Source organism: Conger conger, chromosome 7, assembly GCF_963514075.1.
Source record: "Conger conger chromosome 7, fConCon1.1, whole genome shotgun sequence".
Lineage (NCBI taxonomy): Eukaryota > Metazoa > Chordata > Actinopteri > Anguilliformes > Congridae > Conger > Conger conger.
This window is the reverse complement of record NC_083766.1, coordinates 61273134-61293840: the sequence shown is the minus strand read 5'-3', so window position 1 is coordinate 61293840 and position 20707 is coordinate 61273134. Positions and strand designations below refer to the sequence as shown.

The 20707-nt window shown below is 48.7% G+C and overlaps 1 protein-coding gene across 2 annotated transcripts; it reads left to right on the top strand.

The window, feature by feature from the left end:
* The first annotated feature begins 656 nt into the window (after nt 1-656).
* Nucleotides 657-19309, top strand: slc6a7 (solute carrier family 6 member 7). 2 transcript variants are annotated; one of them, XM_061247308.1, is made up of 15 exons: nt 657-1007; nt 5087-5312; nt 10763-10894; nt 11652-11800; nt 12247-12299; nt 12466-12604; nt 12906-13040; nt 13557-13660; nt 14035-14159; nt 14717-14829; nt 15190-15327; nt 15918-16017; nt 16412-16530; nt 18087-18260; nt 18599-19309. In XM_061247308.1, exons 1-15 carry the CDS (start codon nt 867-869, stop codon nt 18761-18763), a joined length of 2013 nt encoding a protein of 670 aa, XP_061103292.1. In that variant the 5' UTR covers nt 657-866; the 3' UTR covers nt 18764-19309. The 2 variants fall into 2 exon arrangements, with proteins under 2 accessions (XP_061103292.1, XP_061103293.1); XM_061247309.1 differs by lacking the exon at nt 5087-5312 and having other exon boundaries at nt 914-1007.
* Nucleotides 19310-20707: the final 1398 nt, after the last annotated feature.

Sequence of the window (20707 nt, the reverse complement as noted above, 5' to 3'; positions counted from 1 at the left end):
GACATTTGGAAAGGTTTCACGCCTTGATATATACAATAGGTAGACGTAGCCTACCTTATAAACAACAAAAGATCAAAAGATTGTTGGACTGTAGGCCTACTCTTTGTCAATAAATAAATAATAATAAATAGAAGAATTTCCCTTCTATTAATTTCAACCTAGACTACAGCCTAATTCTCTACGACCCATCACCTTATGTCGCCTTGCCCCATATCAGTTCATGGAAATGATTCGTCATTTTCTGCAGTAATGTTCTGCTATTGCAGTTGAGGTTACTTTTGAGGTTTCCTGTCCTGTTGTTGTCATAGCGATGAAACTAAGCTTCACGAGACAGCCTATAGCATAACCTGAATTGAACCGAGGGCAACGCATACTAAAGAAACACATTCCGGGCGAACATATATTTGACAGAATATCCACCAAAACCGTCGGGTTAAAAGACAATGAATCGGCTTCACCACCAGTAGTAAAATAGTTTTTTTGAACGCTGATCGACCCAGGAAATGACATTAAGTGTACCCAATATAACCTACAGGTGTAGGCTAGGTAAAAAAACACGAAGGTTTTTTGAATTCCCTTCGCTTTCACATAACTGCACAAAGACGGGCAGATTTGGGGCGTGGTTTACCTGCCTATAGGTGAGCTTTAACCTGGCACACAACGTCAATCAAACAGGTTACCCCAACCCGGGCTGTTCTCATTTGCTAGCAGAACATGACGACACCTGCTCTATTCTCCGTATCTCTTCACCATAACTTTATTTTAAACCTTTTTTAAAAGGCGGTTTACGTTTTGTTTTGTTTTTATAGAATAGTCACAGAGAGTGGAAACGTAAACGGTTCTCTGAAACACAGTGCGTTGGCTCAATGAAACCAAAACCAGACCAATGGGGCGAACGTCCGAAGAAAACCGTTGAGCCGTCCCCAGGTGAGATGCATAGCGACGAGGAGAAAGCGGCACCTGGAAACTATTCCGCTGGGAAAACAACAACCCCTGGAGAGGCTGAGGTAAGTCAGGAGAACCAGTCGGGAAATTCACAATCAGAAGATCCAAAAATAGAAGCTACAAACAACGTCCAAACTACAAAAAAGTCTATTCGTTTTGACAATGGGTAGCCAATACTGAGTAACGAAACGTGTACACCAACATTCCATGAAAAAAACTTTATATGCCCATACGCGCGTTTCTGTTTCGCATTAATATACACCAGGAGCAATCGATTGGTTTCTCCTTTTTCAGGGCATTACCTTGAGGTAATTTGTCCGGATTTCAGTCACATTTTTATGTACTGAAAGGTAGCCTACTGTCCGTACTCAAAGCTCTTTTAAAGACTGACTCTTAACAGATGGCCACGAACGCTGGAAGGCGAAATTCGATGGCGATAACGACGAACAATTGTGATGCTAACACGTTGCTGTATTCAAAACATGCTGTTGTCATACCCACGTTGAAATAAAATGGTATTAAAAACACACAACGATGCTGTAGGGAGAGGAGCACGTTGCACTTACACTGAGAAAAAAGGTACGAAAAAGTGACTGAAGAAGTATGCTATAAATATTTGTCTGTGTGCCAGTGTGTGGTAGTACCCTTTCATAGGCTGACCTTTACAATTGTACAATTCTTAGCTCAGTATAATTTGTTTCCTTGTAAAAGGTACTTATTAATACGAAAGTAGAACATTATTGTAAATGTAGGGTACATTTTGGAAATCTGTTCCTTTAAGAACAAAAATAGTCTCGATTCTCCGTACCTTTATTTCAGAGACTAGCCTACTGCATCCTGTTGAGTTTAGCCGTTGAGCACGTCCAATTTTAAGATGGTAAATGAATTCTTATTTAATAACAGACTGAAAGTTGCCATTCAATTTTCTCGTTTACATTATGTCTAAATAGAATGGAATACTAGTACTGCTACTACTACAAAAAATAATTATCACCAGTAATATTATGATTTGCACAATTAATTTGAGATATGCCATATGCCATATATATATATATATATATATATATCTCAAATTAATTGATATATATATACCAGGGGTCGGCAACCCTGGTCCTGGAGAGCCGCAGGGTGTGCTGGCTTTCGTCTCCACCTTAAAATAAGCAACCGATTCAGACCCAAGAAACCAGGTGAGGTGAGTTAACTGTGTAATCAACGGCTTTCATTGATCAATTAATGCCAAGTAACAACGAAAGCCAGCACACCCTGTGGCTCTCCAGGACCAGGGTTGCCGACCCCTGATATATACCATTAATTTGTATTAACTTGTGCAATTTGGTCTCTAGCCAACATAACTTTTTTTTAGAGAAGACCTTTAGACCCAAGTATAATAGAGTGTGAATATGATCTGATATCATCTGTGAGCATACGGTACAATGGAGAAGTTTGTTTTTAGTTTTTTTAAAGTTTTTTTTTTACCCTTAAGTCTCTAAAATGGCTTAAGCTGGTTTAAGATGTGTTTTCAAAACTTCTAGCTAGTCATAACTAGATGGTCTGCAGCTGGTCAAAGTTGGTCTCTAGATGGACAAGGGTGGTTAAGCTGGTAGGGTAAGCTGGTGGACTGCTGAATTACCAGCTAAACGTGTTGGAACCACTCCTTCGACTGGATTCGGCTGGAATTTTCAGCAGGAAAGTTGTCTAGAGATGTTTACAGAGTGGTCAACTTAATCGTTTGTGAAAGAGGATGATTTGGAATGGGGAAAGTTTACACTAGCTTACATAAGGAGAAGTGTGCGTTGATTTTTTTTGTGTGTGTGCTTGTGCCTAAAGCCACCGTTGTGCAGTCCGCAGTCTGTCTAAAAACGAGCCGATTAGATTGTGTCTGGTATGCCGTAATGGTGTATGGTGCCCCCACCATTACATTACAGTCATTTAAACAACGCTTTAATCAAAAGTGACGTACAGTTGATTAGATTAAGCAGGGGACAATCCACCCTGGAGCAATGTGGGTTTAAGGGCCCAACAGCTGTGCGGATCTTAACACTAGGAAAAGGCACCGCTGGGATTCTAGCCCAGGATGTCCTGTTTACTAGACGGGCGCTTTAACCGACTAAGCCACGGCGCCACACCCAAACACAGTGCAGAAATGTGACGGTGGAGGTGGGTGATCCAGTGAAATGAGGAACCTGAAAGCGTGTGAAAGGAGAGGATTTGGGGATTTCCCCCGAAGCACTTCCGTTGCCTGGTAACATGGAGGAGCTGGGCTGGGGTCACTTCCTTCAGAATGGTTGGGTAAGCCGGTGGACTCGCAAAGGTTTGTTCCAAACATCCCAACCGGCAGCGCAATGCTGTGAACCGTCCCGGCGCTGAGGATTGTGGGACGCGTGTCTGCGCTTGGACGCAAACCCGTGGCAGTGAAAATAATCTGAAAGTAAGACACGGGTTCACACGTTACTGCTGTTAAGCGGTTTCTCTTAATCATAGTGATTGACACGGCTCTTTTTAAATAGAACCTTGATGTATAGTGGCGCTATTTAGTGATCCAATTCATTGATCTTTACTGATCCAATTCAGCATATGTGAGCTGCTCATGGATGCATTGGCAGTTTCCTGCTTGAGAATCGAACCTACAGCCGCAGGGTTGAAAATCTAGTTCCCTAACTGCTATTCTACACTATGGACCACAGGCTAGCTGAGACTCCGGAACTGGGCAGTGGACAATGGAGCTTGAGTTTATTCTCTGAGGCCCTGCAGTTTACACGCACATGAGTGTTGAGTCTCTGTGACTATCCTGTTGATGTATTGTGTACGACCGTGGGGTCAAATGTCAGTGGGGCGCACTCCGAACTAAGGGGGTCACGTTGCCGCAATGTCTGCAGGGTGTGTGTTTACATAACGTTACAGTTATTTGAGTAGCAGGACGCTAAGCTACTGCGCAGCAACAAGTTCTGGAAGTCATGACCATTCCGGAACATTCCCGCTGCAATTCCTTCATTGTCCTGCAGCGTTCCGGAACCCTTGAGAGTGAGAATTCTGTTCTTTACGTGACCGCTCTCGTCTGTATCATCATAAATCCGGAACGGTACGAATAAGACAGTCTCAAAACTTCCATCCAGGACAGAAAAGCTTTGATGCGTGTTCAAGATTATCGATCATGCCGTACTGTTGAGAAATTATGGATGAGGTCAACTTTTGCTTGTAAGGGAATTAACCCAAACAAACATTGGTGGAAAATGTACTCCACACCATTAAAGGACCGCTAGAACTGTGGTGTTGGGCCTCTCCCGTGTTTTCTAGTTTTCTGTTCCTTTGTTTGAAAAGTACATTCAGAAAACAAAGGTCTATGGTTAAGGGTCATAGATCTCGCAGCATACAAAGACTGCAGGTACTCCATCAGACTTGCAACTCCCACTTTTGAGTCACACACTGTTTGATTGGCTGTCGGCCGCCCTGGCACGCACAATGACTGGCAGTGTTTGTTCTGCGGATGAAATGGTTTGGAGTGCTGCCGAGGGATTGGACAGGGGCTGTGAATTCTTCTTTACCTCCCATTGAGATCGAAGTCTCTTTGACGAGGGCGATCTGACACGAAACGCGTAGTCGCCCGACAAAACTGTCGACAAACATACCGACATCAAACGGGGAAGGAGAGGTGTAACAATGATTACAGAGTCTCAGACTTCAGTGAAAGAGGCGCGCCCTGAGCAGTGTTTTCGGTGCCGTTCTCAGTGATCTCCGCAGGCAGCGGTGCTGGGCCGTCCCAGAGCATAGTTTCTTTCTTAATAATGGTCACACCACCACCCCGCTGCCGGGCTTTGCTCAATTTCCTCTGTTTACAGTTTCCTTTTCAAATATAGTGCTAGTCTGTATTCGCACCTGCGACTTCCTGCTCTGTGCGTAAAAGCAGAACGTCCGCCTTCCCCTCGTTCTGAAGTTTCAGACGTGGAGACGGCGACACTTCTTCGACGGGGAGCGTCCGGCCGCGGCTGATTTCTGCCAGCAGCCGCTCTTCGGCAGCCCTTTTTCGTCTGTTCGGATCGGGAGTGCGTTTGCGGCGTGGCGCTCTGTCGGAGGAGGAACGGGGCGCTCGCGCGCTCAGCTGACGATGTCGCCCTCGGTTGTGGGCCGTCTCCTCTCTCTCCAGCGGCCGGTCCAGCTCAACGGGCAGACGTTGGCCCGCGACGTCCGCGACCCCGCCTCCCAGCCGGAGTTCGAGTCCCGGCCCCCCTCCCCGGCGTTCAGCCCCTCCCCCCACCCTCCCCGGGAGCAGTGGGGGGGCAAGTACGAGTTCCTGCTCTCCTGCATCGGGTACTGCGTCGGGCTGGGCAACGTGTGGAGGTTCCCCTACCTGTGCTACCGCAACGGAGGAGGTGAGTTCCGCCCTGTTCTCTGTGAGCATGACGCCGTAGAAGGAAGTACAGCCCCCTTCATTCAGGCTGTAGCCTTCTCCAGTCCTGGAGGGCCGGTGTGTGTGCAGGATTAACTCCAGTCCTGGAGGGCCGGTGTGTGTGCAGGATTAACTCCAGTCCTGGAGGGCCGGTGTGTGTGCAGGATTATAGCCGAGATGGGCAGCTCCAGTCCTGGAGGGCTGGTGTGTATGCAGGATTATGGCAGAGATGAGCTGCTCCAGTCCTGGAGGCCTGCAGTGTCTGCTGGTTTCTGGTTCTGCATTTGGGTGATTAACGCTGCGGTTAGCGAGCTGCACACTGCCTGGTTTCCCAGGCCTAACTGAGCGTCTTGAGAGTAATAATATTACCGGCACTGCAGCCCTCCAGCACTGGAGGCTGAGAGCCCTGCTCTTATCCGCATCAGGCTGTAGTTTGTCATTATGTGTCCTTACACTCTTAAAGGTCCCGTTCTGTACAACTTTCCAGTGTTTTGTTTTAGGTCCGGATGTCTATACGAAGCTGTGTGGTTCTAAGTACCAAAACCAATCTCCATCCAGTTCTTCATGTCCATTCTCCAGCACCTCTCATGAGCGTTACCAATAACAGGCAATAGTTTCTTAATATCGATGAACCTCTGTTTTGATTGGCTGGCTAGCTCAGCGTGCTGAACGCTGTCTGTGCTGAGCGCTTGGATGTGGGTGGGCCCTGCTGAAGGCGGACCTATGCAAACGAGCGTATCGTCGTGACATCACAGTTACGGAAGTCCAAATGGCTTGTTTAAATGCACGGTTTCTTCATGCGGATTGTGTGGTCGTATTTGGGGGGCTGTGAGTTTTGTGAGGTACTTTCACAGTGTGTTTATAGTGTTTTATAGCAAAGGAAATGTTGTTTTCACAGTATGGGACCTTTATAAAAGATGAGGGTAACTTGCCTGTGCAGAACACAAGCGTTGTGGTGTTTCTCATCATGAGAAACAAACCCATGTGTAAGGAGATCCATGGGATGATGGGATGATGTCAGACATGCGCATGAACGCTGAAATGATGCACAGACTCGGAGAAGACCGCTGGATATCTGGGGGCTACAGCTGTAACGTCGGTTGGGCGATCCCGCCAGGAGAATGGAGGCTATTTGCACAATGCAAAGCATCAGCAGGCTCTGTGGAGCGGAGCTGGGAGAGAGGATGAATGCAGTGACCTCTGGCAGAGTGCTAACGCAGGAGACCAACTGCCACGTTCAACTGCCCCCAACTGCCACTTTCAACTGCCCCCAACTTCCACGTTCAACTGCCCCCAACTTCCACGCTCAACTGCCCCCAACTGCCACGTTCAACTGCCCCCAACTTCCTCGTTCAACTGCCCCCAACTTCCTCGTTCAACTGCCCCCAACTTCCACATTCAACTGCCCCCAACTTCCACGTTCAACTGCCCCCAACTTCCACGTTCAACTGCCCCCAACTGCCACTTTCAACTGCCCCCAACTGCCACGTTCAACTGCCCCCAACTGCCACGTTCAACTGCCCCCAACTGCCACTTTCAACTGCCCCCAACTTCCACGTTCAACTGCCCCCAACTGCCACTTTCAACTGCCATATTTCACAACAGTGTGACGCGACAGGTTTAAATCCCGCTGTACCTGTTACTACCACAGGGGCATACAGCCTTACCTGAGACAGGCTGGCGTGGGTGCAGGTTGTTGTTATCTTAGCCTGATTCTTCTTAGCGATGTCTTGATCTAAGACCCGGCCTTTAGTTGAATCAGTAGAATCAGGTGTGGTAGTGCTGGGCTAATAAACCTGCTCTTACCGCACTGGAGACTGGACAGCCCTGAGCTCACACACTTCATATTTCTCACTGAGTTACATTACATTACATACATTACATTACATTACATTACATGCATTACATTACATTACATTACATTACATACATTACATTACATTCATTACATTACATTATGTACATTACATTACATTACATACATTGCATTGCATTACATTACATACATTACCTTACATTACATTACATTACATTACATTGCATTACATACATTGCTTTACATTACATACATTACATTACATTATATTACACTACATTACACTACATTACATACATTACACTACATTACATTACATTACATTACATTACATTACATACATTAAGTTACCCAGCCCAGTGTGACGCTGCAGGTTTAAACGGGGCTGTAGCAGTGTGTGGCCTGTCTCTGCGGCCTCAGCTCTCAGAGGCGAGGGAGGTGCTATCGGCACGTTTGCAGGGGAGAAAGCCCCACCCAGGCAGGCCTCGAAAAGTGATTCCTTTGTCCCTGACGACGACGGCGGCCGGTTGCCGTGGCGACAGACGGGCTTTTCTCATGGTTTCGTTTTTCGAGCGCTTGGCTCGCGACGGCGGTGAGGGCAGGAGTCACGGTAACCAACTGAAACCGCCGAAATAAGGAAGAAACTGCCTACTCTCCCCTCCCCCTCTGGGGAAAAAAGCCCAGACTGAAAACACTTCAAATCCCCGAAAGAGACTATTTTCTTACCAGCCATTTTGCTTTTACCCTCCTGCACCTGAGGCAGTCTCTCTCACAGGTACGTTAACGACGCCACAAAACCCCGAAGTTCAACACAAAATGTTTCAACTCTTCTTGAGCAAATACTCTGGAGGAATATGCCCTAGTTTGAACACTGATAATCACTCAAAATGACCACTATCCTATTGTTTTGAGACCCTGTTACAAACCCTGCTACCTCACTTCTCTCAATGTTCTCAACCGAAGCCAAAAGCCCTTCAGCCACGTCATATCGGGTCTGGTTCTGAAAGGGTTTGTAGATCCGCACAGCCGTTGGGCCCTTGAGCAAGGCCCTTAACCCTACATTGCTCCAGGGGAGGATTGTCTCCTGCTTTGTCTAATCAACTGTACGTCACTCTGAATAAGAGCGTCTGCCAAATGCCATTAATGTTATGTAATGTGTGGAGACGGGTCTGGTTCTGAACGGGTTAGTGTGGAGACGGGTCTGGTTCTGAACGGGTTAGTGTGGAGACGGGTCTGGTTCTGAAAGGGTTAGTGTGGAGACGGGTCTGGTTTTGAAAGGGTTAGTGTGGAGACGGGTCTGGTTCTGAACACGTTAAGTCTGTTGTGTGGAAGATGCACTTGTTCTCCCGGGGAGGAGACACCACCTGTGGAATCCGCCAAAAACGTGTTGGCACAGGCCTCAGTGCGGCCGGCTGGGTGTCTGTGGGAGAGGGGGGGGGAGGGAGGAGACTGTAGAGTAACCAGATGCTCAGCTCTGTGCTCCTTGGCCAATCTCTCTTCATGCTTTACTTTGGTGCATCTTCTGAAAATTCAGCACGGACGTTCAGAGCTGTACTATTGCACCAGAAACTCCCGTTACGCTGCAAAAAGTAAGTCAGAATAAGTATCTTAGTCTTATATTTAGACTTAATCCTATTTCTTTTGGCTAAATTAGACAAAAATAAAAAAATGAGTGTTTGACTGGAGCGTTTGATTCAAGATTTACCTATGGGGTGAGAATTTCACATGTCAAGCAATAGTAAATTCAGACATTATTATTAATAAAAAAACGATCTCATTAACTTGAGAGATATTTTCTTTAATAATATTTACATGGGAGAATAACAAAGATCTTAAGTCTTATTGCAAGACTATAAAAAGAGGGGGGGGGAGATACGGTTGAGTTGGAATCTGGTGTGTGTCGAGCATCTTTGGGCATCTGGTGTGTGTCGAGCATCTTTGGGCATCTGGTCCGTGTCGAGCATCTTTGGGCATCTGGTGTGTGTCGAGCATCTTTGGGCATCTGGTGTGTGTCGAGCATCTTTGGGCATCTGGTGTGTGCAGAGCATCTTTGGCTCCCCGTTTGCACAGTGAGACACACCGGCATTCCATTCCGGAAAACACAAAGGTTCCTCAGGATTCTGGGAATGCCTGTAACTGGAGTGCGGAGTTTGAATATGCAAACATTCAGCAATCAAACAAGTCGGGCAACTGAAATTTGAACTTCAAAGGAAAGGAGTGCATTTTGGAAGAAGAAAACAAATCACGTCACCACAATGTTTTCAACAAATTGGCCACAGATGTAAGCCGTTTTTCTGACATGATTTATATTGTTACTTGGGGTTTTTTAGGGTGTGTCAATCTGAACAAGTATTTTAATCTGTTAAGTATTTTTATATTTCAACGTAATCTTATATCTATTAAAGTATTGCCAATCAGACGAGACGGTTTGACTCATTTCAAGATGAGTGAGATAAAGGCGCTATGAATGTTTTTTGTTTTGTTTTGTTTTGAAACTCAACTCGACGCAAACAGTTTCGAGAAAGCGTTTGTGGTTTTGCTGCTTTCACAGATTGAAAATGATCATCCGGTATCATGTGGCAGGTACAGGCCGGGGGGAATGCATGGCAGATGGGGAGAGATGGATCCACAGGTCAGGTACAGACGTGGCAGTCGGGGAGAGGTGGATCCACAGGTCAGGTACAGACGTGGCAGTCGGGGAGAGGTGGATCCACAGGTCAGTTACAGACGTGGCAGATGGGGAGAGGTGGATCCACAGGTCAGGTACAGACGTGGCAGATGGGGAGAGGTGGATCCACAGGTCAGTTACAGACGTGGCAGATGGGGAGAGGTGGATCCACAGGTCAGGTACAGACGTGGCAGATGGGGAGAGGTGGATCCACAGGTCAGGTACAGACGTGGCAGACGGGGAGAGGTGGATCCACAGGTCAGTTACAGACGTGGCAGATGGGGTGAGGTGGATCCACAGGTCAGTTACAGACGTGGCAGACGGGGAGAGGTGGATCCACAGGTTGATCATTTTTGTGGCACCCATTCTGAAAAAATACTTTCGCAAAGGATGCGCTAGTGTTTTCTTGCCCAAAACATCTTCGGGAGGCTCCTAGCTCCTTGCTCCTAGCTCCTTGCTCCTAACTCCTGGCTTTTAGCTCCTAGAAGGAACATTTAACGGATAGTAATTTCCTTCAAGATTGAATACTAAGTCTGGAACAAGGAACAAGGAGAAAGTTGGTGAAAAATAAGCGATTGGAACGAGCACCCTGTGTTTGTGACGTTCCTCTGCCGGAGTCTTCCTCATGCCGTACTTCATCATGACTCGTGTTTGTGACCTTCCTCCTCAGGAGTCTTCCTCATTCCGTCCTTCATCATGACTCGTGTTTGTGACCTTCCTCCTCAGGAGTCTTCCTCATTCCGTCCTTCATCATGACTCGTGTTTGTGACCTTCCTCCTCAGGAGTCTTCCTCATTCCGTCCTTCATCATGACTCGTGTTTGTGACCTTCCTCCTCAGGAGTCTTCCTCATTCCGTCCTTCATCATGACTCTGTGTGTGACCTTCCTCCTCAGGAGTCTTCCTCGTTCTGTCCTTCATCATGACTCGTGTTTGTGACCTTCCTCCCCAGGAGTCTTCCTTGTGCCGTACTTCATCATGCTGTTCTTCACCGGAGTGCCCCTCTTCCTCATGGAGCTGAGTTTGGGGCAGTACGGGGCCGCAGGACCCATCACCGTCTGGAAGTGCTGCCCTCTGCTCAAAGGTGACCCCTGACCTCTGCCCTCTGACCTCCCCCAGTTCCACCCAAAATATGCGCCCATAATGTGACTATGCAATAATAATAATAATGCTTTATTTATATTGCACCTTTTATATCATCACATGCAGCTCAAAGAGCTTTACAAGAGAAAAACAATAATATCAATAACACAGGCATTATAAAAAGACGAGTCAAAAGCAGCAAATACACCCTGGGATCCCCAAATTCATCCAATATCTGGGACAGCGGCAGTGACTCCGACACAGTGTATTCATCCTGAACCTTTATTCACACGGGATAGGTTGGCTGAGCACACACGCTCTCTCACAGCCACGCCCTGTTGACCTAACCTCACCTAACCTGCATGTCTTGAAGTGCTGGAGTGGTGGAGAGATTGAGGTGTGCCGGGTGGAGTAGTGTTGCATTAAGGATTTGTAGTAGAGGAGTACTGCAAGATTTAACTGGTGTGCAGAAGAGGATCTCTCTCTCTCTCTCTCTCTCTCTCTCTCTCTCTCTCTCTCTCTCTCTCTCTCTCTCACTCACTCACTCACTCACTCACTCACTCACTCACTCACTCACTCACTCACTCACTCACTCACTCACTCACTCACTCACTCACTCACTCACTCACTCACTCACTCACTCACACGCACATATTGAACATAGAACCTCCTTGCTTCCAAGACCACTACTATACCACACTGCCACCCACACACCGTTGACCTTTGACCTTTGCCCTCTCCCCTCTCCTCTCTCTCAGGCATAGGGATCGGGATGGTGTGTGTCTCTACCCTAATCTGTCTCTACTACAACGTCATCATCGCCTGGACCTTCTACTACCTGGGGAGTTCCTTCCAGAGCCCCCTGCCCTGGTCCTGCGAAGCCATCTCCAACTCTGCACTCTGTGGGGTAAGACACCGCCCCTCCCAAACACAAACCCTGACCCCTACACTAACCTCTGTCCTCCAAACCCCAACTCCTATCCTCCTAAACCTAACCCCAACCCCTATTCTCCTAACCACAAACACTAACCCTGCCCCTCCCAACCCCAACCACAAACTCTAACCCTGCCCCTCCCAACCACAAACTCTAACCCTGCCCCTCCCAACCCCAACCACAAACTCTAACCCTGCCCCTCCCAACCACAAACTCTAACCCTCCCCTCCCAACCACAAACTCTAACCCTGCCCCTCTCAACCCCAACCACAAACCCTTAAAGTGGCTGTTGTACATCTGTCCCAGATTCTCAGTCATTTCTTCCCCCCCTCTCTCTCTCTCTCTCTCCCTCCCTCTCTCCCTCCCTCTCTCCCTCTCTCCCTCTCTCTCTCTCTCTCTCTCTCTCTCTCCTCCATTAGAACGGCACAGTAAATGGGTCGAGTACTCTGAGCCCTACGGAGATGTTCTGGAAGTAAGCCCTCCTCTCCCCGTTAGAATGCACACTGCTAGAGTCCTGACACATAAAGAGGGATGTCAGTTTCAGTATGTTTGTGTAACTGGGGAGTAGTGTTAATGTGTGTGTGTGTGTGTGTGTGTGTGTGTGTGTGTGTGTGTGTGTGTGTGTGTGTGTTTCCCAGCGAGCGGGTCCTGGGTGTGGTGAACAGCGAGGGGCTCCATGACCCGGGCCCCGTGCGTTGGCCCCTGGCCCTCTGCTTGCTGGCGGCCTGGGTCATCATCTTCGTCTGCATGCTGAAGGGCATCCGCAGCTCCGGCAAGGTGAGAGAGCCAGAGCATCGTGCTAACACATCACATCGTGCTAACGCATCACATCGTGCCAACGCATCTTGTGGTAACGCTAATGCATTGATGGAGGGATGAACATTTTTTTGATAGGACATGGCATTGTGACAATGCTGGACATAGACCATCCAAAAAAGATGGTCTATTGAGACATCGTCTCTCCAAGTGGGCATTGCCACCCTCCCAGCTCATGATGACTGAGGATGTTTGTGGGGTGTCAGATCTACCCTGTGTGTTCCTCACATGGTGTGCTGTCATTCCTCCTCCCCGCCACTAGGTGGTGTACGTCACAGCCACCTTCCCCTATTTCGTGCTGCTGGTGCTGATCATCCGAGGGGCCACACTGGAGGGGTCCCTGCAAGGCGTGGCCTTCTACCTCACCCCCGACTGGAAACGCCTGGCCAGCGCACAGGTACTGTACCCCCAAAGCCCAGCCCTGGTCCTGGAGAGCCGTGGGGTGTGCTGGGGTCCCCAGCCCTGGTCCTGGAGAGCCGTGGGGTGTGCTGGGGTCCCCAGCCCTGGTCCTGGAGAGCCGCAGGGTGTGCTGGGGTCCCCAGCCCTGGTCCTGGAGAGCCACAGGGTCTGCTGGGGTCCCCAGCCCTGGTCCTGGAGAGCCACAGGGTCTGCTGGGGTCCCCAGCCCTGGTCCTGGAGAGCCACAGGGTCTGCTGGGGTCCCCAGCCCTGGTCCTGGAGAGCCACAGGGTCTGCTGGGGTCCCCAGCCCTGGTCCTGGAGAGCCACAGGGTCTGCTGGGGTCCCCAGCCCTGGTCCTGGAGAGCCACAGGGTCTGCTGGGGTCCCCAGCCCTGGTCCTGGAGAGCACAGGACGCGACTTTGATTGGTTTAGATCTGCCAGCTCCTAATATGATGTCATAAAGGTTTCCTTGCCCCACCAATAGAATGAGCCGTGTTTGACCTCTGACCCCCAGGTGTGGAACGACGCAGCGTCCCAGGTGTTCTACTCTCTGGGGATCGGAGTGGGGGGGCTGCTGTCCATGGCGTCCTACAACAAGTTCGACAACAACGTCATCAGGTTCGCCCTCTCGCTTCTCTCCCGTAAACACGCCCTGTAAATACTGCCAGTAACCATGGGGTACGTTCATGTAGCACCTATCCACCTCTTAAAGCCATTGACCATTTCAACCACCACCAAAGTGTGGCACCCACTCGGGTGATGAACGGCAGCCATTTTGTGTCAAAATCCTCACCGCACATCCAGCCCGTTTCATTGTACTTTGCCTCTGAAATCAAAATAGTTGCCTGATAATTACACGTGGTGGTATTAGTAGCTGGTACCGACTCGGTAATTAGGTAATACTAGGTAATTAGCAGGCTGTAGAAATTAAGGGTTTCCAAAAATGCTGCTGGTGCCGTGCGGGCTGCGGGCTGAACGCTGCTGTGTTCCAGGGACACGCTGGTCATCACCATGGGCAACTGCTGCACCAGCTTCTTCGCCGGATTCGCCATCTTCTCCATCCTCGGTCACATGGCCTGGCGGAAGAACGTGCCCGTCGGGGAGGTGGCTGACTCAGGTAGCGATGAGCGGGAAGTTTTAACTCATCTCCGTCGATTAACGGAAATTAAACGCATCTCTGTTGTTGTGCTTGTCGTGGCAGGCAGAAGCGGGAGGCAGGCCTGAGATCCTAAGATGGACTCCTTCCAATCGCTTATTTTTCACCTCCACTCTTCCTTTCCTAGCCTGCGCCTACCTCCTAAATAAACTTACTGTGGAGACAAACAAACTGGAGAACACAAAATGTTTTTTTTACACATGGCAGAAGGCGTGGCAGATGTAGACAGGTGGATCCACAGGCCTTCAGTCGGGTAGAGTCAGGTGTGGTAGTGCTGGGCTAAAACAGAAACCTGCACCCCTGGCCTGGAGCCACTCTGGGAGCGGAATTTGAGATCCATGTTAAGGAGGGTAATGGGTCTCGGATTACCCTGTGCCAATGCATTCCCATGACAAACCCAGAGCTGGTTCTCTGGGGGCTTGTGTATTGTGAACACAGAGCTCTGTGTGCTTAAGGCTTGTTATTTAAGACTTGTTATTTATTTGTCCTTCCCCCCCCCCCCCCCCACCCTCCCACAGGTCCGGGGTTGGCGTTTGTGGCTTACCCAGAAGCCCTTGCTCTCCTGCCAGGCTCGGTGTTCTGGTCCATTCTCTTCTTCCTCATGCTGTTCATGTTGGGCGTGGACACACTGGTAGATCACAACCTCTCTCTCTCTCTCTCTCTTCCTTCCCCTCTCGCTCTCTCTCCCCCTTCTCTCTCTCAAATTCAAAGACAAAATGTTTCATTAGTGTGACAAGTCAAGCTTATGTTGCCAGTGCACAGAAATAAACATATAAAGAACACACACCATTGAACACATGAACATGTACGTATGTGGATATATAGTTTACAGCCGACCAAAATATGCTTACTGGTTATCCTTCTGTTTATGACGAGCTGTGACATGACTCTCCTCTCTCCCTCTCCTCTCTCTCTCTCTCTCTCCCTCTCTCTCTTCCTCTCTCTCTCTCTCTCCCTCTCCCTCTCCCTCTCTCTCTCCCTCTCTCCCCAGTTTGGGAACATGGAGGGTATCACCACAGCTGTGCTGGATGAGTTCCCCCATCTCAGGAGTGATATGAAGAAGAAGTCCCTGTTCCTGGGAGCGCTCTGCTTCGGCTTCTACCTGATGGGCTTGCTGCTCATCACCGACGTACGTGTGTGTGTGAGACAGGGCTGTGTGTGAGAGAGTGAGAGAGTGAGAGAGTGAGAGAGTGAGAGAGTGAGAGAGTGAGAGAGTGAGAGAGTGAGAGAGTGAGAGACGAAGAGGGCTGTGTGTGTGTGTGTGTGTGTGTGTGTGTGTGTGTGTGTGTGTTGTCTGACTATGCTGGGTTGTGCTGATATTGTAATGTTTGTATGACTGTGCTAATAGTGTAATGTGCGTTGTGTGTCTGGTTGTGCTGATAGTGTAATATCTCTGACTGTGCTGGGTTGTGCTGATAGTGTAATATCTCTGACTGTGTTGGGTTGTGCTGATAGTGTAATATCTCTGAATGTGTTTGGTTGTGCTGATAGTGTAATATCTCTGACTGTGTTGGGTTGTGCTGATGGTGTGATGTGTGTTGACTGTGTTGGGTTGTGCTGATAGTGTAATACCTCTGACTATGTTGGGTTGTGCTGATGGTGTAATGTGTGTTGACTGTGCTGGGCTGTGCTGATGGTGTAATGTGTGTTGACTGTGCCGGGTTGTGCTGATGGTGTAATGTGTGTTGACTGTGCTGGGCTGTGCTGCTCTGTGCTCAGGGAGGGATATACTGGTTCACTCTGATCGACTCCTTCGCCACCAGCTTCGGCCTCATCATCATCACCCTCTTCATGTGTCTGGGGATCTCCTTCTTCTACGGTGAGTTCGGCCCGGTTCGGCCCAGCCCAGCTTGCACCTCCCCCCTCCTGCACACAGATAGCCTGTGCACTGTAGTATTACATTTATTCTTCAGTCAAATACATATACTATTACCCCCATTATTATTGTTATTTGTTACTAGGTTAAATAGCTCACTCTTGCATACAGCGGCATGAAGTGGGACTACGCTTAGCTTCTGACCCCGTGAGGGTTACCTGGAGGAGGGCTCTTTATCCCACAATGCAACAGAACCACAATGAGATCGCACTGCCACTGTGGCTGCAGAAGAAAAGGAAGTTGTCTTATAACCGTGTGTGTGTGTGTGTGTGTGTGTGTGTGTGTGTGTGTCTGCGTCTCTGTGTGTCTGTCTGTCTGTCTGTCTGTCTGTCTGCAGGTATAAACCAGTTCTGTCAAGACATCATTGATATGATCTGCCGCTGTCCTCCCTGGTGTAGCAAAGTCCTTCTCTTCTTCAAGGCATGCTGGGTAGTCTGCACCCCTGCCCTCTTATTGGTGAGTTCAGACATGATGCATCGTGGGATCCAATTTACTCAATTTTTATTTATTTTTTCCTGCTTCGCAGAACAGGGTTGATACAGTCTGTGACAACCCCATGCACTGGTGCCAAACAGGAAGTAAGCCACGATGTTTATTTTCACATGTAGATTACTTCCTCGTTTGGCAACATTATGTGGAGAAATCACTGTTTGTTTTAAACCTGTTTTATTAACTCTAGGTTGTCTAGCTCTGATTATCAAAACCAAGACATTTCACATTCATTGCCAGGACGCTCTTCAACGTGAAGTAACTTGATTTTGAGGCTTTGTCATGATCTGGAGCAGGGGTGTCACACTGAAATCCCAGGGGGCCTCAGTGTCTGCAGGTTTTTGTGGTTTCCGTCAATTAAGGCCTTGAGAATGTGTGGATTCTTTAGCCAATCAATGACTTTAATGAACCAGCGGTTGGTGAACAACCCAAAAACCAGCAGTCACTGCGGCCCTCCAGGACTGGAGTCTGACGCAGTCTTCGGCAATCACAGCTTTCTTGACCTCTGACCTGGAAGCTAAATAAATGGCATGCTGAGACTGAGATATCTGGCAGTCGTAAATCAGCACCTGTCCACACTATTCAAGTGAATAATTTAACAGGCCTCAGGAGGAGGCCTGTAATCCTAGACATTTGCTCACTCCCGCACTCAATCACACATTATTTATTCACCCATTCACAAATGATTTATTTATCCATTCATTCAGTTACATTTGAGGCATTTGGCAGATGCTCCTATTCCGAGTGGCTGCTTTGTTTTTTGTTTGTTTCATACATACGATCGATGTATGTAGCCGGATATTTACCGAAGAAGTTAAGGTTAAATGCCCTAATCAAGGGCAGCTGTGCCTGTACTATTCTCACCGGAGGTACACAGCTCGACAGCCTCAAGGTTTTTCTTTTTCACAATAATGCAGCTGTATTTGAAAGACCCAGGTGTCTTCATATAATCACAAACTCTTCCATTACGGACAGCGTCACGTTATCAACTGTTCTGCATCTGACTGTCTCAGGAGAGAAAGCATCAGGCAGGCACTGCTGATCGAGGGTACAAAACGATCCAGGCACCTTTATCTGATCACAAATTGTTCTGTTGCAAACGACGTCACGAGTCTATTGCGTCTATCGCGTCTGCATACCGTGGGTGAGAGTACCCCTGTTGCCACAGAGAGGCTGTGCCTTGGGCAGGGATGGAACCTTGGGGGGAACCTTGGGGGCGACATGGCTCAGGCGGTAAGAGCAGTCGTCTGGCAGTTGGAGGGTTGCCGGTTCGATCCCCCGCCCGGGCTGTGTCGGAGTGTCCGTGAGCAAGACACCTAACCCCCAAATGCTCCTGACGAGCTGGTCGGGGCCTTGCATGTCAGCCAATCGCCGTCGGTGTGTGAGTGTGTGTATGAATGGGTGAATGGAGAAGCATCAATTGTACAGCGCTTTGGATAAAGGCACTATATAAATGCCTGCCATTTAACCTGCAACCTCCTGACCCAGTTCCCCTGACTGGCATGCTGTCTGACTGGTTTCAGTTCATCCTGACGTACATCTTCATCGAGATGTACAACACGTCCCTGCACTATGGGACCTACGTGTTCCCGCGCTGGGGCAAGGCCCTGGGCGTGTGCATGGGCGCCACCTGCTGCCTGCAGATCCCCGTGTGGGCCGGCATCGCCCTCGCCAAGCAGTCCGGCACGCTCCGAGACGTGAGTAAACCCCACGCCCCCCACCCCTCCTCTACTGCCCTCTACTGCCCTCTACTGCCCTCTACTGTCTTCAACTGTCCTCTACTGCCCTCTACTGAATAAGCACAGTCAAAGGAGGTTAGACAACTGGGGGTGCCACAAGGGTTATTTTAGGTCCCATGAAAATATCTCACATTGGGCTACCACCTTCTTTTTTTTCTTTCTAACATATGTTCTTCTATGTTCTACCCGTTGTGTTCTACATATTACACTACACTGCTCATGGGCATTGTTTTGTTTACGTCTCCAAATATAACCGTAAAAAAGGCAGCGTCTCATTCAGTGTTCTGTCTCCCCAGCGGTTCAAGAAGGCCATTCGACCTCTGAACTCTTGGAGGGTCAACCTGAACAGCGAGAGTGGGTGTGATCAGGTGGAGCCAGAGAGGGTGGAGGGGCCCTTCACTGTCAACCTCACGGACATGGACTTCAACGCCATCACGTGGGAGAGCTGCAGCAATGCATGAGCCTCCCAGAGCACTGCCCCCTCTGGTGGGAGGTGGGAAGTGCGGGGACAGCGGGACGGCTCGAGTCCCTACCTCACATTACCGTCCTTTTCTTGAAGACTCTTCCGTAACGGAGTAGAGATTACGTCTTTTAATCGCCGTGTCGTTTACAGAGGATTCTCACAGTGGCCATCCGACGGTGTCATTTCCCCTCAAGTGTTTAAGTGTCTGGCTGGTTACAGGCAGCTCACAGTGATTGCAAAACAAAGTAAAGCAGACGCTCTTGTGGCCAAATCCTAGTTCAGGCTCCTGCAAACGTCCAGGCGGGGAGAAGGACCCGTGAAGCCCCTCCCCTCTCTGATCTTACCTGAGGCTTACCTGTGACTGGCGGACCAGCCAGCAAAGTGTCACGGACTCCGTTCCGCCATTTTGTTTTCCTCGCCCCCCGTGACCGCATCACGTCTGTCTCTCAGCCTGTGACGTGCTGTAAGACGCAGTGGAAGGCCGACTCCCACGCAAAGCTCTAAAAACACAGCACATAATTATGCGGTTTGAAATTTTGATGGTTTAATGCAGGGGTCTCCAATCTTATCCTAAAAGGGCCGGCGTGGGTGCAGGTTTTTGTTTTAACCCAGCAGTAACACACCTGATTATACTAATGAACTAATCATGGTCTTTAATCAAGACCTAGATGAGTAGAATCAGCTGTCTTAGTCCTGTGCTAAAACAACAACCTGCACACACACCGGCCCTTTCTGGATAAGATTGGAGACCCCTGGTTTAATGTGTAGGAAGACAACGCACTGGGTCAGTTCAGTCAGAATGTATTCGTAAGATGTTTTTTCCTATGAGGCATTTGAAAGGTGCCCTTATCCAAAGAGGCGTCTTTATATGCACAAATCGTATTTATATATACAATTTATATTTCCATTGCAGTGGGATCCCACTGCCACTGGGGCTGCGGAAGAAACGGAAGTTGTTTCTTGTGCACAGTTTTGTGAGTTAACGGTGTTGCCACTAATCTGGCTCTGCGGCGGGCAACCAAATGACCTCATTCATTCTGATTGGCTGCACAATCCCTGGCATTCTGTACCCCTTCGTGCAAATGCGATTGGAGTTCTCAGGTGACCCACCTGGCTAAGTAAAGGTTAATGTCATTGATTCAGGATATTCTGACTGAATTTAAGCCTGCTTCGATAGTGAGTTTAAGTGGAAGAGGAAGCCATCTTAAATTCACAAATAAACACACTGACTGTCTAGTATATTGCAGGTTAGGGAGCTAGAATTGCCTTGGCACAAACACTGAGCTATATATTGTAGCGAGCTGCTTCCAATTTTTATGTTATAAATTTGACATTTTGAATACTGTAGGAGAATATACAAAGCGGGGAGAGGAGAGGGTTAAGGGGGCATCAGATGCCCCCCTCCCTCCCTCTTCACCTGAGGCATCGGATCCTAATGCAAGGGTGACTGATTCCGTCCTCCCAGGGATTGATATGAACTCAACAGGGTTTGATCCTAATTCAGTGCGGATTGGTCCATCTCATAAGTGTACTCTGTCAACGCGGACAATCACAAGACAATTGTAAATAATTATGTGAGGTAATACTGTACGTTTGGATTTGTGTGCATGTGCAAAGGTGCTGTTTGGTATGTGTCCCCTAAAAACGAACAACAACAAAAAGTCTAAAGTCAAATGAACCCTCTGGGCATTACTATTTATATTTGTGAGTGTGAGTGTGAGTGTGAGTGTGAGTGTGAGTGTGAGTGTGAGTGTGAGTGTGAGTGTGAGTGTGAGTGTGAGTGTGAGTGTGAGTGTGAGTGTGAGTGTGAGTGTGAGACAGGGCTGTGTGTGTGTATTTGGGTGTGTCTGTGCGTGTGTGTGTGTGTGTGTGTGCGCGTGCATGCGTGTGTGTTTGCCTGTGTGTGTCTGCGACAGGACTGTGTGTGTGCGTGTGTGCATAT